The 18,374-nt window shown below is 53.1% G+C and overlaps 1 protein-coding gene and 1 pseudogene across 1 annotated transcript; both read left to right on the top strand.

The window, feature by feature from the left end:
- Nucleotides 1-262: 262 nt before the first annotated feature.
- Nucleotides 263-2,704, top strand: LOC147527678 (protocadherin beta-15-like). Its single transcript, XM_086621855.1, has one exon. It carries the CDS (start codon nt 263-265, stop codon nt 2,702-2,704), a length of 2,442 nt encoding a protein of 813 aa, XP_086477981.1.
- An 11,007-nt stretch (nt 2,705-13,711) lies between these two features.
- LOC147527677 (protocadherin beta-15-like) lies at nt 13,712-16,718 on the top strand (annotated as a pseudogene).
- Nucleotides 16,719-18,374: the final 1,656 nt, after the last annotated feature.

Genomic DNA, 18,374 nt, shown 5'->3' with positions numbered 1-18,374 from the left:
CCGGCCCTGCCCAGCCCAGCCGAGCCGGGCAGCCGCGGCGGCGGCGAGCGGGGCCCCGGGCCAGGCGCTGCCGGACCGCCGGCCGCACTGGGCGAGAGGGACGGACGGACGGACGGAGAGAAGGACGGACGGACGCACGGACGGACGGACGGAGAGAAGGCGGCTGCCCGCCGCCCCTCCGCGCCGCGCTGCTGCCGGGCGCCGCTTTCCGCGGAGGACTGCGCGGGCGATCGGCGGGACGGAGGCTGTCCGGCGGCCCGGGATGGCGATCGCCAGGCAAGTGCTTTGTCTCTCTGCTTTGCTCTGCCTGCCGCACGCTCGCTGCGAGCCCATCCGCTACTCCGTAGCCGAGGAGGGGCCGAGCGGCTCCGTGGTCGCCAACGTGGCGGAGGACTTGGGGCTGGCCCCGGCGCAGCTGTCGGCTCGCCGCGCCCGCCTGGCCTCGGAGGACGGCCGGCAGCACTTTCGCTTGGAGCGCGGCACCGGCCGCCTCGTCGTGGCCGAGAGGCTGGACCGGGAGGAGCTGTGCGGGCGGGCCGCGACGTGCACGCTGCCCTTCGAGCTGCTGCTGGCAAACCCCCTGCAGTTCTTTCGGCTCGAGGTGGCCCTGGAGGACATCAATGACCATTCGCCCCTTTTCCCGGAGGAACGAGTCACCTTTAAGATCTTGGAGAAAAGTGACCCAGGCTCGCGTTTCCCGCTGGAGGGGGCTCGGGACCTGGATGTCGGCAGCAACAGCATCCAGGCTTACAGCATCGTTCCCGACAATGAGTACTTTAGTGTCTCCTTTGGGAGTCGGGATAAGGGCAAGGAGTATGTGGAACTGGTGTTGGAAAAGCCTCTCGACAGAGAAGAGCAGGCAGAGGTGGATTTCAGTCTCATTGCGGTGGACGGGGGCTCTCCACCCAGGAGTGGGACCACCCAAATCCACATTGTCATTGTAGATGTAAATGACAATGCTCCGATCTTTACACAGGAGCTGTATATTGGACAGGTTTTGGAAAATGCCCCAGAGGGCTCTGTGGTTCTCAGCGTGGTGGCAACCGATCGGGATGTGGGAGTTAATGGGGAAATCTCCTATCAGTTCAGCCAAGCGTTGGGCCAGAGCCACTCGATATTTGTGATTGACCCAATGAGTGGTGAAATTAAACGCACAAAGCCCCTGGACTTTGAGGATGCAGATAAATACGAGCTCAGTGTGAGGGCCACAGATGGTGGGGGCCTCTCAGCATTCTGCAAGGTGTTGGTGGAGGTGGTGGATGTGAATGACAATGCACCGGAACTGACGGTCAGTTCCTTCAGCAGCCCTCTCCCTGAGAATGCGCTACCCGGGACAGTGGTCGCCCTCTTTACTGTCAGGGACCAGGATGCAGGTACAAACGGGAAGATCTCCTGCACCCTTGAGAACCAGCTGTCATTCTCCCTACGACTGGCCTATAAAAATTACTATGAGCTGGTGACTGTGAGCACGCTGGACCGGGAGGAGATTGCTCAGTACCACCTGACTGTCATAGCATCAGACGCGGGGTCCCCTCCTCTAACCAGCACTCACACCTTCACAGTGGATATTTCCGATGTCAACGACAATGCTCCTGTCTTCAACCAGACATCGTACACCCTGTACGTGCGTGAGAACAATGTCCCTACGGTGCTCGTTGGAGCCGTAAGTGCCGCAGATGCTGACCTGGGTCCCAATGCCAAGGTGACGTATTCCCTGGCACCAGCCCAGCCTGCAGAGCAGCCTCCCTGCTCCTGCATCTCGGTGAACTCTGAGAACGGGCAGGTGTTTGTGCTGCGGCCTCTGGACTACGAGCAGGTGAGGCAGATCGAGGTCCTGGTGAGCGCCTCCGATGCGGGGTCACCTCCCCTCAGTGCCAATGTCACCGTCCGCCTTGTCGTGGTGGATGAAAATGACAATGCGCCGCTGGTGCTGCACCCAGCCCAGGACAGCAGCCCACCGTCCAGCGAGCTGGTGCCCATGTCGGCTGAGGCGGGGTACCTTGTCACCAAAGTGGTGGCCATTGACGCCGACTCAGGACAGAACTCGTGGCTCTCGTACCAGCTGCTGAGGGCCACGGAGCCTGGGCTGTTTGCGGTGGGTGCCCAAAGCGGGGAGGTGCGTCTGAGGAGGCCGGTGACGGAGAGAGACGCCGTGAAGCAGAAGCTCGTCGTCCTGGTGCGAGACAACGGGCAGCCACCGCTGTCGGCCACCGCGGCCCTGACCGCACTCCTGCTCCATGACTTCTCAGACATGCACCTACCACACAGCAGCCTGACCACGGAGGATGAGGATGGCTCCCTGACAACCTATTTAATCATTTCCTTGGTCTTCATCTCCCTTGTCTTCCTCATCTTCACAGCAACCTTTGTGACTCGCAAGGTGTGCAAGAGGAAGGAGCTGAAGGGTGGGCACGTGCTTTACAGCGCCGACAACTTGCAGAGTGGCCTGGCTGATGCAGCCACTGCGGGGACCCTGCCCCACACCTATTGCTATGAGATCAGCCTCACGACGGGCTCGGGCAACAGCGAGTTCAAGTTCCTGAAGCCCATCCTCCCCAGCCTGCCCCCACAGCACTGTGCCATGGGTGGGGGCACTGAGGAGGAACAAGATTTCCCCCGTGGCCCCCTCGTCATGGAGGACGTGGCACCAGACAACCCTGGGACGCTCTCTGCGGAGCAGTTCAATAGTCTTTCCTTTAACTAGTGTGAAGTCAGCTTCCTGCCTTGCGTAGGAAGAGGCCTGGGCTACTACGGGTGGCAATGGTTCCTCCAGAGTAAATCTGCATTTGCAATGGGTGTCACTGATTTCTCTCAAATTCCTAAGGATGGTGGTGTCCCCCTCCAAAAAACCGAAAGCAACCAAAAGAAAGTAAGGCTCCCTCAGTCTGGTAACAGTATGTTTCATGTCTGGAATGGCTGTTTCTGAAATGCTTTGAGGGTGGGGTTAGGTCCAGGGCCCCCAGCTGAGCTCTTGTCTCAGCTGCTGTAAGGCCAAACCATGGACCTCTTCTTCTGTGATGTAACGCGATGGCACGGTCGGGCAGAGAAATCACATCCTGGCTGAAATGCACGTAGCCCTCGTCCTGGGTCAGAAAAGCACGGAAGTTGTGAGCACTGTGTTACAGTGTGGTGCACACGGGGCTCTTTCTTCTCTGAGTCCTGGATGTCTTTCTCCCAGGTGTGTGGGCTCTGTGTGTTTTGCTTTCTGGTCACTCTGTCTGTCTGTACAGCTGTTGTGTGTCTGCATGTGCTGCTGTAGGGCTGCCCAGTGAAGCAGGGAGTTGTTCACATCTAATTATTGTGATGTGCACAATTCCAGCTCAGCAGGCAAGAAGGGAGTTTGGACACTCTGAGTACAGCAGTCTCACCTTCTCTAGGGGAGAGAGGCAAAATGAATGACAAGGTTTTCCTTGGGCCCGTACTGGGGCATGGGTGGGCTGTGTCCTTGGGATTGCCTTGGAAATAGAGCAGCACAGATGTTGTTTGGATTGAATGGAATGTCATGGAATGGAACAGAACCGAACGGAACGGAATGGATGTCACCATTAGACACAATGTTAGGTCAATAGAGGATAGAGAGGGGGACTAGTTCGAGCCCTTTTCAATTTGACCAGTCTACCAATTTCCCAAGAAAGACCAGACCCTTGTACCCGACCCGCCTGCCGCATCCCGTTTAAGGAGAAGGGAGGTTACCTTGAACCGTTTGCAATTTGGCCGGTCTGTCAGGCTTATGCTGACAGCGTCACTGGGACAAATCCCTCTGGAGATTCCAATAAGTCAGAGCATGTTCGTCTGACCTGTTCAGTGACCCTCACAGGCAGCGCACCCGGCAAATCCCTTATATCCCCTGTAGCAGTTGTTGAAGTTTCCGGAAACTTATATTTATACGTGACAGATTTTATTACATGTGCTTGTGACAGGATACAGATTCAGAGACAGCCGGTGACAGGTACTGACTGCGAAAACAAAACTGATCCGGGATAATTCTGAGTAGCTGCAAGATGTTAGTAACTGAGCGCGCGTCACACAGAGCTCTTACCCAATAGGTAAGGGAGGAGAAGAGAGGTCCAGCCTGTTGGCTTATCCCAGACGTTCCGATGGAGGTCTTCCCCCAACACTGCCTTGTCTTAAGCCATTTTTATAATTTAGGTGCAGATTGAGTGACTCCGGTCATGCATATCTTTGTCAGGATTGGTGTAGATTTTCCTCACTTTGATTTAAAGGTGTAGACTAGAAGAAATTCAAGGCTTATGCTCAGTGAGGGGTGGTCACAGCCTGGAGGCGGGTAGCTTTTGGGATGGAGGTGTGTTTTGATATTATAATGATATTATAATGAGCAAAGTTCACCTAAAGGACAAGAATTTTCCAACTTGTTACACATTAACATGGCCTAATTGCCCAGGTAAATTCCTGGCTAGGACTTGGTGTCCTAACTCTTGATGTCAAGACTTAACCTGCCCTCACATAGATTTCAAGCATTCGCCCAGATCCATTTCTGCAGGGCTCCTCTGGAGAGCAGCTGCTCTCACAATCTGTAGTTGTGCTCAGAGTTACTCCATCCCAGGTGCAGAATCCAGCATTAGAACTTGCTACATTTCGTGTCATTGATGATTCCTCAATGCTCCAATCTATCTAGATCCCTCTGCAAGGCCTCTTGTCCCCCAAGACAGTCAACAGCACCTCCCAGTTTGGTATCATCAGCAAAGTTGCTGATGGTGCCTTCAACTCCTGCGTCCAGATCATTGATAAATATATTGAACAGAACAGGCCCTAGAATTAAACCCGGAGGAACACCGCTGGTGAGTGGTCACCAGCCAGATGTTCCCCATTCACTACAACCCCTTGAGCCCTGCCCTTCAGCCAGTTCTTCACCCAGCTCAACATGAACCTGCTTATCTCACACTTGGACAATGTTTCCATTAAGACACTGTGAGGGACAGTATCAAAAGCCTCACTAAAATCCAGATAAACTGCGTCCACCAACTTCCCTTCATCCACAAGGTGGGTGGTCTTATAAAAGTATATCAAATTAGTTAAACAGGAGTTTCCTTTGGTGAACTCCTGTTGACTGTGCCTGATGCATTGCTGTTGAAATGCCTTTCAGAGGTACCCAGTATGATCTTCTCTATGATTTTTCCAGGAGCTGAGGTGAAACTAACAGGTCTGTAGTTCCCTGGGCCTCTCTTCACTCCCTTCTTGTAAACAGGAAGAACATTGGCTAGCTTGCAGTCAGTGAGGACCTCCCCTGACTCCCAAGACCTTTGGTAGCTGATGAAGAGGGGTCCTGCAATAACATCCAGCAGCTCCTTAAGAACTCTGAGATTAATTCCACAGTTGTTTTGGTTTTCCTCTTGAGCTCCACGTGGAGTTCCCTGTTTGGCCAAGCTGTTCCTCTGCCCCGCTTGCTTGACTTTTGACACAGTGGAATTGCCTGTGAATAGACTGTAACTGCACAGACATGTGACAACATGTTCATTGTCTTTGGAGCGTTGTAAGGAAACTCCACAAGTTGCTTCTAAGGACTTTGTTTGAAGGTAGAATCGAGATGAACTTGGAAAAGGGTGGTTGAGGTTGGTCACGTCATTGTTGTTCTTGAATTCCGATGCTTTGTGGTGGGAGTGGAAAGCTGTCTCGATAGGATTTTGTGGGTTTGTGTTAGAGTATTTGCCTTCTCCTTTTTGCCCTTTCTCCTTCCCCTCTGTGAACTGTGTTTGAGCATTGTCTTGCCTGTTCCTCTGAGGAAGGATGGTCACCCCTCATATAATAAAGAGTTGTTTGAGTGCAGGCAGTGTAGCACGGGATATTTGGAACTCACTTTGTGTTGTGCTGCAGTTGTGAAGTTGTGAACTTGATACCTTTGTGTGTAAAAGTGAAATAAAGAGAACACCTGAACGCCTTGTGTAGAGATAGTCATCTTTGTGGAGATGTTGTTTGTGGGGAAGCTCTGTCCCTTGGCTGAGGTGAGGTTGAGCAGGTATATTTCTGCAGTTTGGGGATGAGTTCAGGAATATGGTGGGGAGCAGGGACTTGCTGTCAGGCATCTATGGGTGTTCTGAGCACTGAGCTTCTGGCTGCACCAGGGCCCAGATAGATACAGGTGAGGGGAAGTGGCCCCTACCCTAAGAGGGGCCCTGGGTGTGCAAAGGCCTCTGCAAAGCAGTGAGGGGGGGAGTGACCTTTCCAACTCTCCCAACAGCTGCAACTGCAGATGGTGACTATGAGGTGTTTAAACACAAAGTGTTTGTGACACCAAAGGTGTTGGAGTTTCAGCAGATGCATGGCGCAAAGACAGCATCCATGCTACTGTGGGGAAGTATTTGGGGGAGCCCCAGGAGGTGGACAATTGGTGAGCAAAAACTGCTACTGGGGAGAGGCTTTGCCCTTGGGAAATGCAGAGGGCTACAGCCGTCCTTTCCACAAGGCGCAGATAAAAAGGTAAGTCCTGAGGACAAGCTGATGTAGCAAAGATGATTGTACATCGAGGAGTGAACGACCCACTGTTCAGTTAACCCGAGAAGAATCATGGAACTATTTGGCTTGGAAGAGATCCTTGAGACCATCAGTCCAAGTGTTGACCTAACAATGCCATGTCCACCAGTAAACCATGTCCTTAAGCACAAAGTCTACACATCTTGTAGGTACTTCCAGGGGTGATGACTCAACCACTTGCCAGGGCAGACTGTGCCAATGCTTGACAATACTTTGGTGAAATGTCTGCTAATATTCAATCTAAACCTCCCCTGGCACAATGTGAGGCCATTTCCTCCATGAGAAAGCCACCGGCTAGCAAGAAGTCTGCATGTGACCGTCTCTTACTGTGACAGTAGAAATGATGAATAGAATTGCTTTCTTGCAAAGAAGTCTGGTGGATTTCACAGTCCTGAGGGATAGGGGTAAGGCAAAGAGTAAAGGCAGGACCTTGAACTGTAGGAAAGCCAACTTCCAGCTGTTGAAGGAATAAGTCAATGGAAAACCCTGGGAAAGGGCCCTCAGGGAAAGGGAGCAGAACAGAGCTGGCTGGTATTTAAGGATGCTTTCCACAGAGGGCAAGAGCTCTTGATCTCCACCTGTAAGAAATCAGGCAAAGAAGGCAAGAGACAGGCATGGCGGAGTCAAGACCTGCTGATGCAGCTAAGGGGCAAGAAGGAAATGCACAGGCAGTGGAAGCAGGGAGAGGTAGCCTGGGAAGAGTACAGGGACGTTGCCCGGTTGCGTAGGGATGGGGTCAGGAAGGCTAAGGCACAGTTGGAGTATAACTTGGCAATGGACATAAAGAATAATAATAAGATCTTCTACACGTATGTCAGCCAGAAAAGGAGAGTCAAAGAAAATGTACCCCTCTGCCATGAACACGACTGACAAACTGGTAACAAGAGATAAGCAGAAGGCTGAGGTATTCAACAACTTTTTTGCCTCAGTCTTCCCTGGCAATCTCTCTACGCACACCTCTCGAGTGGATGGACCACAGGATGAGGACTGGGGGAGCAAAGTTCCTCCCACTGTAAGTGAAGATCAAGATCAAAAGCACCTGAGGAACCCGAATATATGTAAGACTATGGAACATAGTGAGATCCATCCCAAAGTCCTGAGGGAATTGGCTGATGTAGTTGCCAAACCACTCTCCATGACATTTGAAAAGTCATGGCAGTCAGGTGAAGTCCCTGGTACTGCAAAAAGGAGAAACATTGTACCCATTTTACAAAAGGGGAGAAAGGAGGATCTTGTAATCCTCACCTCTGTGCCTGGGAAGACCCTGGAACAGATCCTCCTGGAAGTCATGTTAACATGGAGGACAGGGAGATGATTCAAGACAGCCAGCATGGCTTCACCAGGGCCAAGTCTTGCCTGACCAACCTAGTGGCCTTCTATGATGGAGTGATTACATGAGTGGATGACGGAAGAATTACTGAGGTCATCTATCTGGAATTCTGTAAGACCTTGGACAAGATCCCCAACAACATGCTTCTCCCTATATTGGAGACAGATGGAATTGATGGATGGACTATTCAGTGGATGAGGACTTGGCTGGATGCTCTCATCCACAGAGAGGTGGTCAACGGCTCAATGTGCGGATGGAGATCAGTGACTAACAGTGTCCCTCAAGGTTCCGTATGGGGACTTCCATAAGTGGCCCTTACCCTAATGGGGGTCCTGGGTGTGCAAAGGCCTCTGCTAAGCAGTGAGTTGGGGGAGTGACCTTTCCAACTCTCCTGACAGCTCCAGCTGCAGATGGCAACTGTGAGGTGTTCGGGCACAAAGTGGTTTGATTCTAAATGCTTTGAAGACGGATGGCATAACAACAGCGTCCCTGTTCCTTTTGGGAAGTATTGAGGAAGCCCTGTTAAAGGAGCAGCCGCTGCCCGAGCATTCACACATCATTCAAAGGGTTCAAAGAGTCACACAGACCACCTGAGACTTTAGATGAATGGACCAGAGTCCCTTCACAGTGACAACTCCTTGCTCACTCTTGGGTGCTTCCAATTCCTTCAGGCTCCACCCTACATTTCCTGTAGCAGAGTCTCACACATCAAATCTTAAAATCAAAATAATTCTTTCAGATGTAACAGATGAAAAAAACATCTCAAGCTGGGTGTCTCTGCACAGGAAGCCTGGGCAAAGAAATCCCTGGACAATTATACACTCACAATCTACGCACCCGTCCTTCATGCATTCTTCAGGCGTTCTTCACATGCCTTCATGACTCAGTGGTGATTTCTGGTCTAGACGTCTTCTAACACCTTTTTAGATTCTTTCTCTGTCTCCACGCAGGCCATTACCTGTTCTTATTCTGCCTCTGCTGATAATTGTAGCCTCCTCATCCTCTGGTTTGCATTTCTTGCGCACCTGCTCACTGGCAGAACATGGGAAACTGCAAAGTCTGAGACTTAGGATAAAGGCTCCTTAGCAACAGGCAAAACATCAGTGTGTTATCAGCACCAGTCTCACACTAAATCCAAAACACAGCACTGTACCAGCTGCTAAGAAGAAAATTAACTCTATCCCAGCTGAAAGCATGTCTGGGTGAAACTTCTCCGCTGGTGGCCTAAGGCTTCAGCAAGTCTTGCTGTTAATGCTGACCAACGGGTTCCATCAGAGCTAGAAAATGACTACTACAATAGGCCCCAGGAGGTGGGGAACTGGTGAGTGAAAAGTGCTACCAGGGAGAGGATTCACTCACAGGAAAAGCAGAGGACTACAGCCATCCCTTCCACAAAGGCCACAATAAAAAATGAGTCCTGAGGACAGGCTCGTGTAGTGATGCTGACCAGAAGACCGCTGTATGTTGAGGAATGAGTGATCCACAGTCCAGTTAATCTGGGAAGGCACAAACCTGTGCTGTGCTGTGCTGTGCTGTGCTGTGCTGTGCTGCATTAAATCCTGGTCAGCAGGATAAACTCAGCTCGTTGTAACTGAGTATCCTGCAGACAGCACCTACTTGCTGCTGGTGAGAAAGCCACCGGTGAGCAAGAAGTCCACATGGGAACGGCTGTACTGTGACAGTAGAAATGATGAATAGAATTGCTTTCTTCCAAGAAAGTCCTCAGATGTGTTGAATAACTGAAACCAGGGGGAGCTTTTTCTTTTGGATGACCAGGATCTGCATGGCATGCTGTGCGTGGCGGGAGTCCTGGGTCAAGCTACTCATTAAAATGCACCCATTTTTCAAAAGGGGAGAAAGGAGGATGCTGGGAACTACCAACCTGTGATCCTAACCTCTGTGCCTGGGAAGATCCTGGAACAGATCCTCCTGGAAGCTTTGTTAACAGGGAAAGAGGGATGTGGTTCGAAACAGACAGCATGCTTGCACCAGGGCCAAGTCTTGCCTGACCAACCTAGTGGCCTTCTATGAGGCAAGCAACCCAGAAAGCCAACCGTATGCTGGGCTGCATCTGAGATCTGTTTGCAGAGCCGTACCTGCACTCTCTTCTTTAAGATACTCTTTGAGCATCTGTTGCAGCTGAGCCAAGATGTGGTGGAGGTTCGCCCTGTAATTAATACTGAATTGGTTCTTGGCTTCAAATCACTTTAGGAGAAGAAAAACAACAACTGGAGATTTCCTTATGAAACTAAAAATAGACAAAACTCTGAGCCTCCTATAATCGGGCCTGAAAACACCTCGATTGTCTCTCTGACTTCTGGAAGATGTCGTACACAACTCATGAGCAATGTTTGCTACCTCTGCCCATAGCACGCGTCTTTGTTAAATGCGTCTAACAGAAGATTTGTACAGGATGCCTTGTAGTCATTCCACACTGGCTTTGATCATTAGTGCCAAAGCAAATGTCTCAAGAAGGACTTACGAATCAAAGGATCACAAAACCTCAGGTTGGAAGGGAACTCAAGGATCATCTAGTCTCACTTTTCTTTGCAAAAGCACTCTCTAGACAAGATGGCCCAGCACTCTGTCCAGTCAAACCCTAAAAGTGCCCAATTCTGGGGAATTTACATTTATTTGCCAAAGACTTCAGGTGGGAAATGTGTTTCATAATTTGTCCGAGTAATAATCAGAACCCAAGGGAGAAAACACGTGCTGAGGTTCAGGGCAGGGGCAGTGGTGGATGCAGGGATGTGAAAGAGAGAGACGGTCTCCTGGTCCATCCCGGGGAGATTTGGGAGGATGTCACTGCCGGTCTGGGGTGACTCAGGCAGAGCCCGTTGGTTGGTATCCGCTGACTTAATCACAAGAAATAAATGTTTCCGTTTAGCCGAGTGATGGAAAAAGCATTAACTGGACTGAACGCAGACAGAGAGAGGAGGTCGGTTACCTCTCAAAAAAAGAACCACAAACAGGACACGTACCAGTGGTATTTACAGTATAATGGACAGGCAGAAGGTTGGAAACGATTCTCCCAGCTTTCCTCACGTTTGCACCCAGCGCAGGGCTCAGGGCAGCAGTCCTGCAGGAGACCCGGGAATTCAGGCGCTGGCTGAATGCGAGAGTTGATGGAAGAAATTCATCCTGGGAGGTGCCTGGGAATGAGAGGTGGGAACGTTGGTCCCTCTTTACTCTCAGGCAGGGATACCCCAGTGACTTGGGGAAGCATCTGTGCCTTTGGTCTGCAGGAAACTCCTCTCAAGCCACCCGGGCCTCCGGTGTGCTGGAGATGGATGGGCAGTAGCTCCGGGGATGGGGAAGAAGCCTTTATCCAGAGGGGAACAAAACCCAGCCTGAGGCATCTGAGATTTCACTCAGTGGATCTGAATTCCCAGCTGGGAGACCAAGAAAGAGATTTTGGAAACTGAACTTGCTGAGGCTGCAGGTTTGCGGGCAGAACCCTCTTTAAGGAACACTGTGTTCTGAAATATGGAGACGTACCAGGAACTGAGCAGCATGTTGCTGTAGCTCTTTTCTGATGTTAAGATACAAATCTCAGAGTAAAGGGGAGAAGTGATTTTCGGTCAATTCAAGCTAATTTTTGGATAAAGACATCATCACTTAATAAAAAAAAACAAAACAAGGAAGCCTGTCTATTCACTGTCTGTGGTTCCTTAGTCTGTCCTAAACCACAGTGTGCCACCTTCTTTTTTCCACTCATACATATCCATTTTATCGTTGTGACCCAATGGAAAACACAAACATTATCTATCCAGTGGTGCATGGTGGGTGACCTTCTTTATTTCATGCTTCTCTAAATTCTGAAAGAATATGAGCTTCACTCATCGGAAGCTTCTGATGTGCAAAGATACTGTCCTAGACAGGACCTCTGTGAATATCACTGGGTTTTTTCCACCCTTCTACACCTGAAGCTGAAGGACACCATTTCTCTTCTGAAATGAGCACAGTAACGATTATCAGGTTCCTGCAGTAAGAGTGGAAAGTGTCTGTGGAAGCTCTTCTCAGCTTGTGTCTCTACCCTGCTGTGTTGTGGTGCCAAGGATTGGGTTATGGAGAAGCAACTACACCTTCCATTGCCGGAGGTGCTGAGAGCTAATCAGGAGCACTGGCAAGGGCACAAAGCACATGGATTCCAGGTGTTACTGTTATTTTTGCATGTAACAAATGAGGAGAAAAGCCACGTTCCCATCGCGTCTACTCCCGTACTTGGCCTACGGTTGGTTTTACATCGAGTTTCTGGGGTGGTGATAATGATAGAAACTGGAGAGATGGACACGTCCCTGGGAAGGAGGAAAGGAAGAAAGAGCTGACCTGGCTTTTGATGGAGATGAGCCTTTTAGATCCTACCACGCTTCGAAGTCAAGGGACGGTAAAAGGAAATCACCAAAAATGGCTGCATCCCTATAAAGACCTTTAGTAGCTGAAGTTCAAGGGAATCCTAAAGTCAACTCTGATTGTTACTTTCTCCTACTGATAGAGTCCCGAAGCTTTATTTTAAAACAAGTAAAGGCATCAGCGAATTTCTAGGGCTTCACGTGGTGAGTATTGTTTGACAGGGTCAGGGCGTTTTGCAAACGAAATAATGGAGAAAACATCTAGAAAATTATATGAAAATTGTTGAAACCAGGGAGTTTGGGTAGTTTCTGTATTAAAAAAAAAAAAAAAAAAAGCCAACAAAAAAACCCCAACGTGATTCTTCCTCCCAGATCCACTCCTGTCCTCTGCCTTTTACCTAATTAGATCCTGCCTCTAATCACCCTCTAATAAGCTTTGCATATTCCTAGTACCCCCTCAAACCTCTCATCATCACTTTGCTCTTTCCTATGAGACGCTTTCAGATTAGGGTGGGTTTTTCCTGCCCCTTATCTTTTACAAGGTTTTGCTCTTGTCTCCGTCAGCTCCTGCTCGTTGGCCTTGTGCAGCCGGGGCTTTAATTCAGGACCTGTTGGTTCCTTGTCTTTTATCTGAAAGAGCCGTTGGCCCCATGTCCTTACCCAGGTACAGGAGTTGGGGTTTGCCCTCGGAGTACGGGGAGCTTTAAGGTATTTCGGAGCCTCTGTGGGGCCATCAGAGGAGAAGGGACTGTGTAGCTCCAAAGCACGCGAGCAGGTTGCAGCATTTCGGGGTTTGTGTGCGACTGGGGACGTTTTTCACGAACGTGTTCTACAGTGAGACACCTTATCAGGGGTGCGAGGGTCAGCAGGCGGCTGGGTGTAGAAGGGATACTCCTGGTAATTAAAGCTCCTGGCACCAGCTCTCGTATTCCATAGCGGAGCTTCTGTGACCCGCCCCACTTGACAACCGTCCTGTGCTCACCAACAAGGGTTGAAGAGAAGGAAAACCCCGCAATGCAGCCTCTGGAAGTGGCAGATAATACAATACCTGCACAACACAGAAGGAAACAGAGAAAAAAAGTTGGCAGTTGCGAGCTGGGAAGTGATACCCAGAGCAGCGCTCTGCAACCGGGGAGGGATTCTGCTTGCAAGCAAGGAGAGCGTTTCCACAGCACCTTTCGGCTTCGCTTTGGCACGGAGAGGGCAGATTGTAGGGGCCAAGTGCCAAGCAGCAGCTGTGCCCGGCAGGAGAGAGAAGGCAGAGGGAAATATTCCGCCTCGCGACGCTGGGTGGGGGTGTTGGCCACGGAGCGGCTCGTTCCTCTGCCCGCACCGGGTTTAACAGCACTGAGAGACAAAAGAAACAAAAAAAAGCGGTGTGAGCTGCTCGGGAAGGACTGCAGGGCACGGAGTCGGGGTGCTCGGGGGCTTTCAGACGCCCTCAAGCCCCGGGGATTTCTGACAAACGTCTCTCTGCCACGGACGCTGCTTGAAACCGCCGGGACCCAGGGAGGACGGCGGGCGGCTTTTGCGGAGAGCAATGGCGTGGGGGAGCCGGAGCGGAGGCAGCGAGAGGCAAGTGATCTGGTTGATTGTGAGCGTGTGCGTGTGTCAGAGCGGGGCCGAAACCCTCCGCTATTCTCTGGCCGAGGAAATGCAGAGGGACTCCTTGGTGGCCGATCTCGCCAAGGACCTGGGGCTTTCTCCGAGCCAGCTCGCGGCTCGCAAGGCCCGCGTTGTGTCCGAGGGGAACGAGCGGCTTTTCCGCCTCAATCAAAACACCGGAGTCCTGACGGTAACGGAGTCGCTCGACCGAGAGGAGATGTGTCCGCGGAGGGATAGCTGCACGCTCTTCTTTAAGCTATTCTTTGAAAATCCGTTGCAGCTGATCCGAGGGGAGGTGGAGGTTCGTGACGTGAACGACAACTCGCCCGTGTTCCCAGAGAAGGAGATCACTTTAGAGATTCTGGAAACGACATCTCCTGGGGCCCGTTTTCCTCTGGAAAGCGCCCAGGACAAGGACGTGGGCAGTAACGGTTTGCAGAACTACAGCCTCGGGTCTAATTCGCATTTCTCCCTCACTCTCGGCACAATGAAAGACGGAATTAATTATCCGGAGCTGGTCCTAGAGCGGCAGCTGGACCGCGAAGAGCGGCCGGAGATGAATTTACTCCTCACCGCTACCGATGGGGGCTCACCACCCAGGTCGGGCACGGCTCAGATCCGGATCGTGGTGCTCGATGCCAACGACAACACCCCTGTGTTCAGCCGGGAGGTCTACGAGGTGCGCCTGGCCGAGAACAGCCCCCCGGAGCAGCTGGTGGTCAGAGTCACGGCCTCAGATCCCGACGCAGGATCCAACGGGAAAGTGCGGTACGCCTTCACCCACATACCGGAGCGGTCCCGGCAGCTCTTCGAGCTGAACCCGGACACCGGGGAGATTCGGGTCTCGGGCAACCTGGACTTCGAGGAAGAGAAAAGCCACGAGATGGTAGTGAGAGTCACGGACGGCGGGGGCCTGTCTGCGCATTGCAAAGTGCGGGTGGAGGTCCTGGACGTGAATGACAACGCCCCGGAGATAGCGCTCACCTCCCTGACAGCCTCCATTCCCGAGGACGCCCCGGCCCGCACCGTGGTGGCCCTGTTCAGTGTGCGGGACCGGGACTCCGGCGACAACGGCAGGACGGAGTGCTCGATCGAGGGCGACGTGCCCTTCAGTCTCACTCCCACTTCCGACGGTTACTACGAACTGCGAACGAGCGCGGCGCTGGACAGGGAGAGGACGGCCGAGTATAACATCACGGTGACCGCCAGGGACTGGGGCAGGAGGCGGCTGAGCTCTCGGGAAAGCATCTTGGTGCAGATCGGCGACGTGAACGACAACGCGCCGGCGTTCAGCCAGGAGCTGTACAGCATGTCGGTGGCGGAGAACAACGGCCCCGATGCTGCGGATCGGCAGCGTGAAGGCGACGGACGCGGACGCGGGAGAGAACGCGCGCGTCAGGTACGCGCTGGTGTGGCAGGAGGGTGAGGAGCAGCCCGAGGTGGCGGTGAACGCCGAGACCGGGGACGTTTACGTGGTGCGGCCGCTGGACTACGAGCAGGTGCGCGCCTTCGAGGTGGCGGTGCGCGCCGCCGACGGCGGGGCGCCGGCGCTGAGCGGCCAGGCGGTGGTGCGCGTGCTGGTGCGGGACGAGAACGACAACGCGCCCGTGGTGCTGCACCCGCGGGCCGAGGGCAGCGCGGCGTCGGGCGAGCTGGTGCCGCGCTGGGCGCGCGCGGGCTACCTGGTGGCCAAGGTGGTGGCGGTGGACGCGGACGCGGGGCAGAACGCGTGGCTGTCGTACGAGCTGGCGAAGGCGACGGAGCCGGGGCTGTTCCGCGTGGGGCTGCACAGCGGCGAGGTGCGCACGGCGCGGGCCGTGGCCGAGAGGGACGCGCCCCGGCAGCGGCTCGTCGTGCTGGTGCGAGACCGCGGGCAGCCGCCGCGCTCCGCCACCGCCACCCTGGCCATCGCCCTGGCCGACGGCTTCTCCGAGGCGCACTTGCGCCTGAGCGACGAGGCGCCGGCCGCCGAGCCCGACGGGCCGCTCACCCTCTACCTCATCGCCTCCCTGGCCTGCGTCTCGGCGCTCTTCCTGGCCACCGCGCTGGCCGCCGTGGTGCTGAAGGTGCGGCGGGCCGGGCGGAGCGAGGCGGACACCTTGCCCACCTTCCCCAAGGCTGCCCCGGAGAGCGACGCCGGCTCCCTGCCCCGCAGCTACGTCTACGACGTCTGCTTCGCCGCCGGCACCGTCAACAGCGACTTCCGCTTCCTCAGGCCCCTCTTGCCCTGCTTCCCCGCCGGGCTGCCCGCCGGCCCGGCCCAAGCGCGGAGCTCGCTGTGCTCGCAAGAGGCGGCCAACCTCGGCGAAGAAGGCGACTGGGCTGCGCAGGTGAGGGGCGTGTTCGGGCCGAGGCGAGGGGGGAGCGGGGAGGGAGCAGCGCGCGAAGGGGGTGGGTGAGTTGGTGGGTGGGTGGGGATCACTGCTGGGAGTAAGGACTATCGATGTTGTGGAGCTGGTGGAGGAGGCGCTGGGGCGCGAGGAGGGGATGTTCGGCGTCCCCCGCACTGCTGTTATGAGCTGGTTAGATCGAGTCTTTGGCGTCACCCCGACGAGGGGCTGTTGGACCATGAGAAGCTGAGAAGTTGGGATATGGATGTATGAACCGCATGGAGGGTCCTGTCCACACACTGTGTAGAAATCGGAGGGACCAAAAGCAGGAACGACACCACTCCCGAGGACACGCCCTTCCTGAGGCGTCAGCACGGAGAATGTAGCGGTCCTGTCTAGTGTAAACTGGGACGTTGAGGGGTGTCATATCATTGTCGGTGTCCCCTGCACTGCTCTTAGGAGCTGGTCCTAGCGCTGCCAAGTGCGGTTCACCAGGGTGGTGGCAGTGCTGAACTCATGTTGTCTTGCAAGCTGCTGGACGCCACGGAGATGGTGACCTCTACCATTAACATCCCTTTTATTATTGTGGCGTGGTTGACCAGTATTTTCTAGAAAAATGTTGGTACTGGGACTTTACAATCCACCCTCCCATTCCCTTCCCCACCCAGCCGGGTGATCCCGCACAGCACCAGTACTTCTCTTCACAGTGGTGCTCTGAACCTAAAATGGGTCATGTTTGAGACGCCCTTTAAATTCTGGCTGTTCAAAGAGCGGGGGGGAGAAAAGAGATGGCCATTGAAACATTGAAACATTCTCTCCTCGTGGGGTTTCTAGTTTCCAGGGACACATCTAGCACTTCACAAGAGTCCAGACAATGAACATAGATGAGGCTGAAGACCCTCAAACACCATCTGATATTCGCCCAATAACAGTTTGGTGTTTCATAACCACTGATGACTTGAACTCGCTTCACTGCAGGTTCTCACAACTGGAGTCGCAGTAGCCTCAGGTGAGACAAGGATGTCCACAGTTGAGGGTGATTTCGAGCGGTAGATTGACCCTGTTCCAGTCAGAGACCCACTGCCTGGTCCAACCTCCTCTTAACCTCCCCAACCTCTGGGTAGAGAAGAGTGGTGTCACACACGCAGTGGTGTAAGACAGGCCCTGCTTACCTTCAGCGCCCAAATGACAACCTGCACCTCTCTGTTCTTTGCAGGGCAGAGCTCCCTTCTCCGAAGACACAGGTCCCAGACCTGGGGAAGCAGCTTGCCCTGCAAACAGGGCGATGGAGCTAAATGTCAACTCTGCTCAAAACCCTTGGCTCGCCCACCAGTAAGTGAGGAGAGAGACAAGCATGTCTGTCCTCACCGGCTAATGTCCCACAGGGCAAAGAGGATGAAGAGACCAAACACCCACCAAAAAAGGCCCAGGGAGGTCTAAGGCTTCTCTGCGAGAGAGCAAAACCGCTCTCCTCTTGAGCAGGACATGATTCGTGTAGGTGTTTTGTAATTGTGAGATGGATGGAGGAGGAGGACTGTGTTGCATGTTCATTACACTGAGACTTGGTGTGTGGTTGTGAGAGTGCTACTGCTTCTAGGTGTTAAGGGAAATACTCAAGATGACTTTTCCCTATATCACCTTTTTTATGTTTTTTGTTTTTTTTTTTTTTGTTATGGAGAGGGCTCTGTAATGGTGTCTTGATTTTCTGCACTTTGTTCCATACCAGGCCAAGTAGATATTAAGCAAAACTAAGTGGTGCTTGCAAAGAAATTCCTTAATAACAAGCAGAAGCTGATGACATCAGAAACGGCTGACATTGGCACACTTTGTATAGTTGACCAGGAATTTGCAGGTTCTCCATACTGTAAAGAGTGAGCTTTGAGCAATGTATCTTTTTTTTTTTTTCCCGATAAGCTGAAGTTAAACAACATTTCAGGATTGGCGAGCATGAAGTAGAATTAGTGCTGTTTGTAACGCTACAGTAAATCGGCTAAAGTGCTTCCAATAAACTTAAGGCACTGTGGAATATGTGGCGTCAAGAAGCTTTCTGTTGCTATGTTTGTGTGTTTTTTCCCATAAACCAGTAAAACCCCCTCGGAACTCGGTCGGGTGAGGCTGCTGTGGCGAAGGTCCCTTGTCACAGCCAGGGCCGAGGAACGAGCCGCCCCCAGAGCGGCATTTGGGGACTAAGGCCGGGCTCGGCGGCAGCGCGGGCAGCGGGCGGCGGCGGGCGCAGTCCCGCCTTGGGCCGCAGGGTGGCGCTCCCGG

Source organism: Tauraco erythrolophus, chromosome 16 (assembly GCF_009769465.1).
Source record: "Tauraco erythrolophus isolate bTauEry1 chromosome 16, bTauEry1.pri, whole genome shotgun sequence".
NCBI lineage: Eukaryota > Metazoa > Chordata > Aves > Musophagiformes > Musophagidae > Tauraco > Tauraco erythrolophus.
This window is presented reverse-complemented; position numbering and strand designations above follow the sequence as displayed.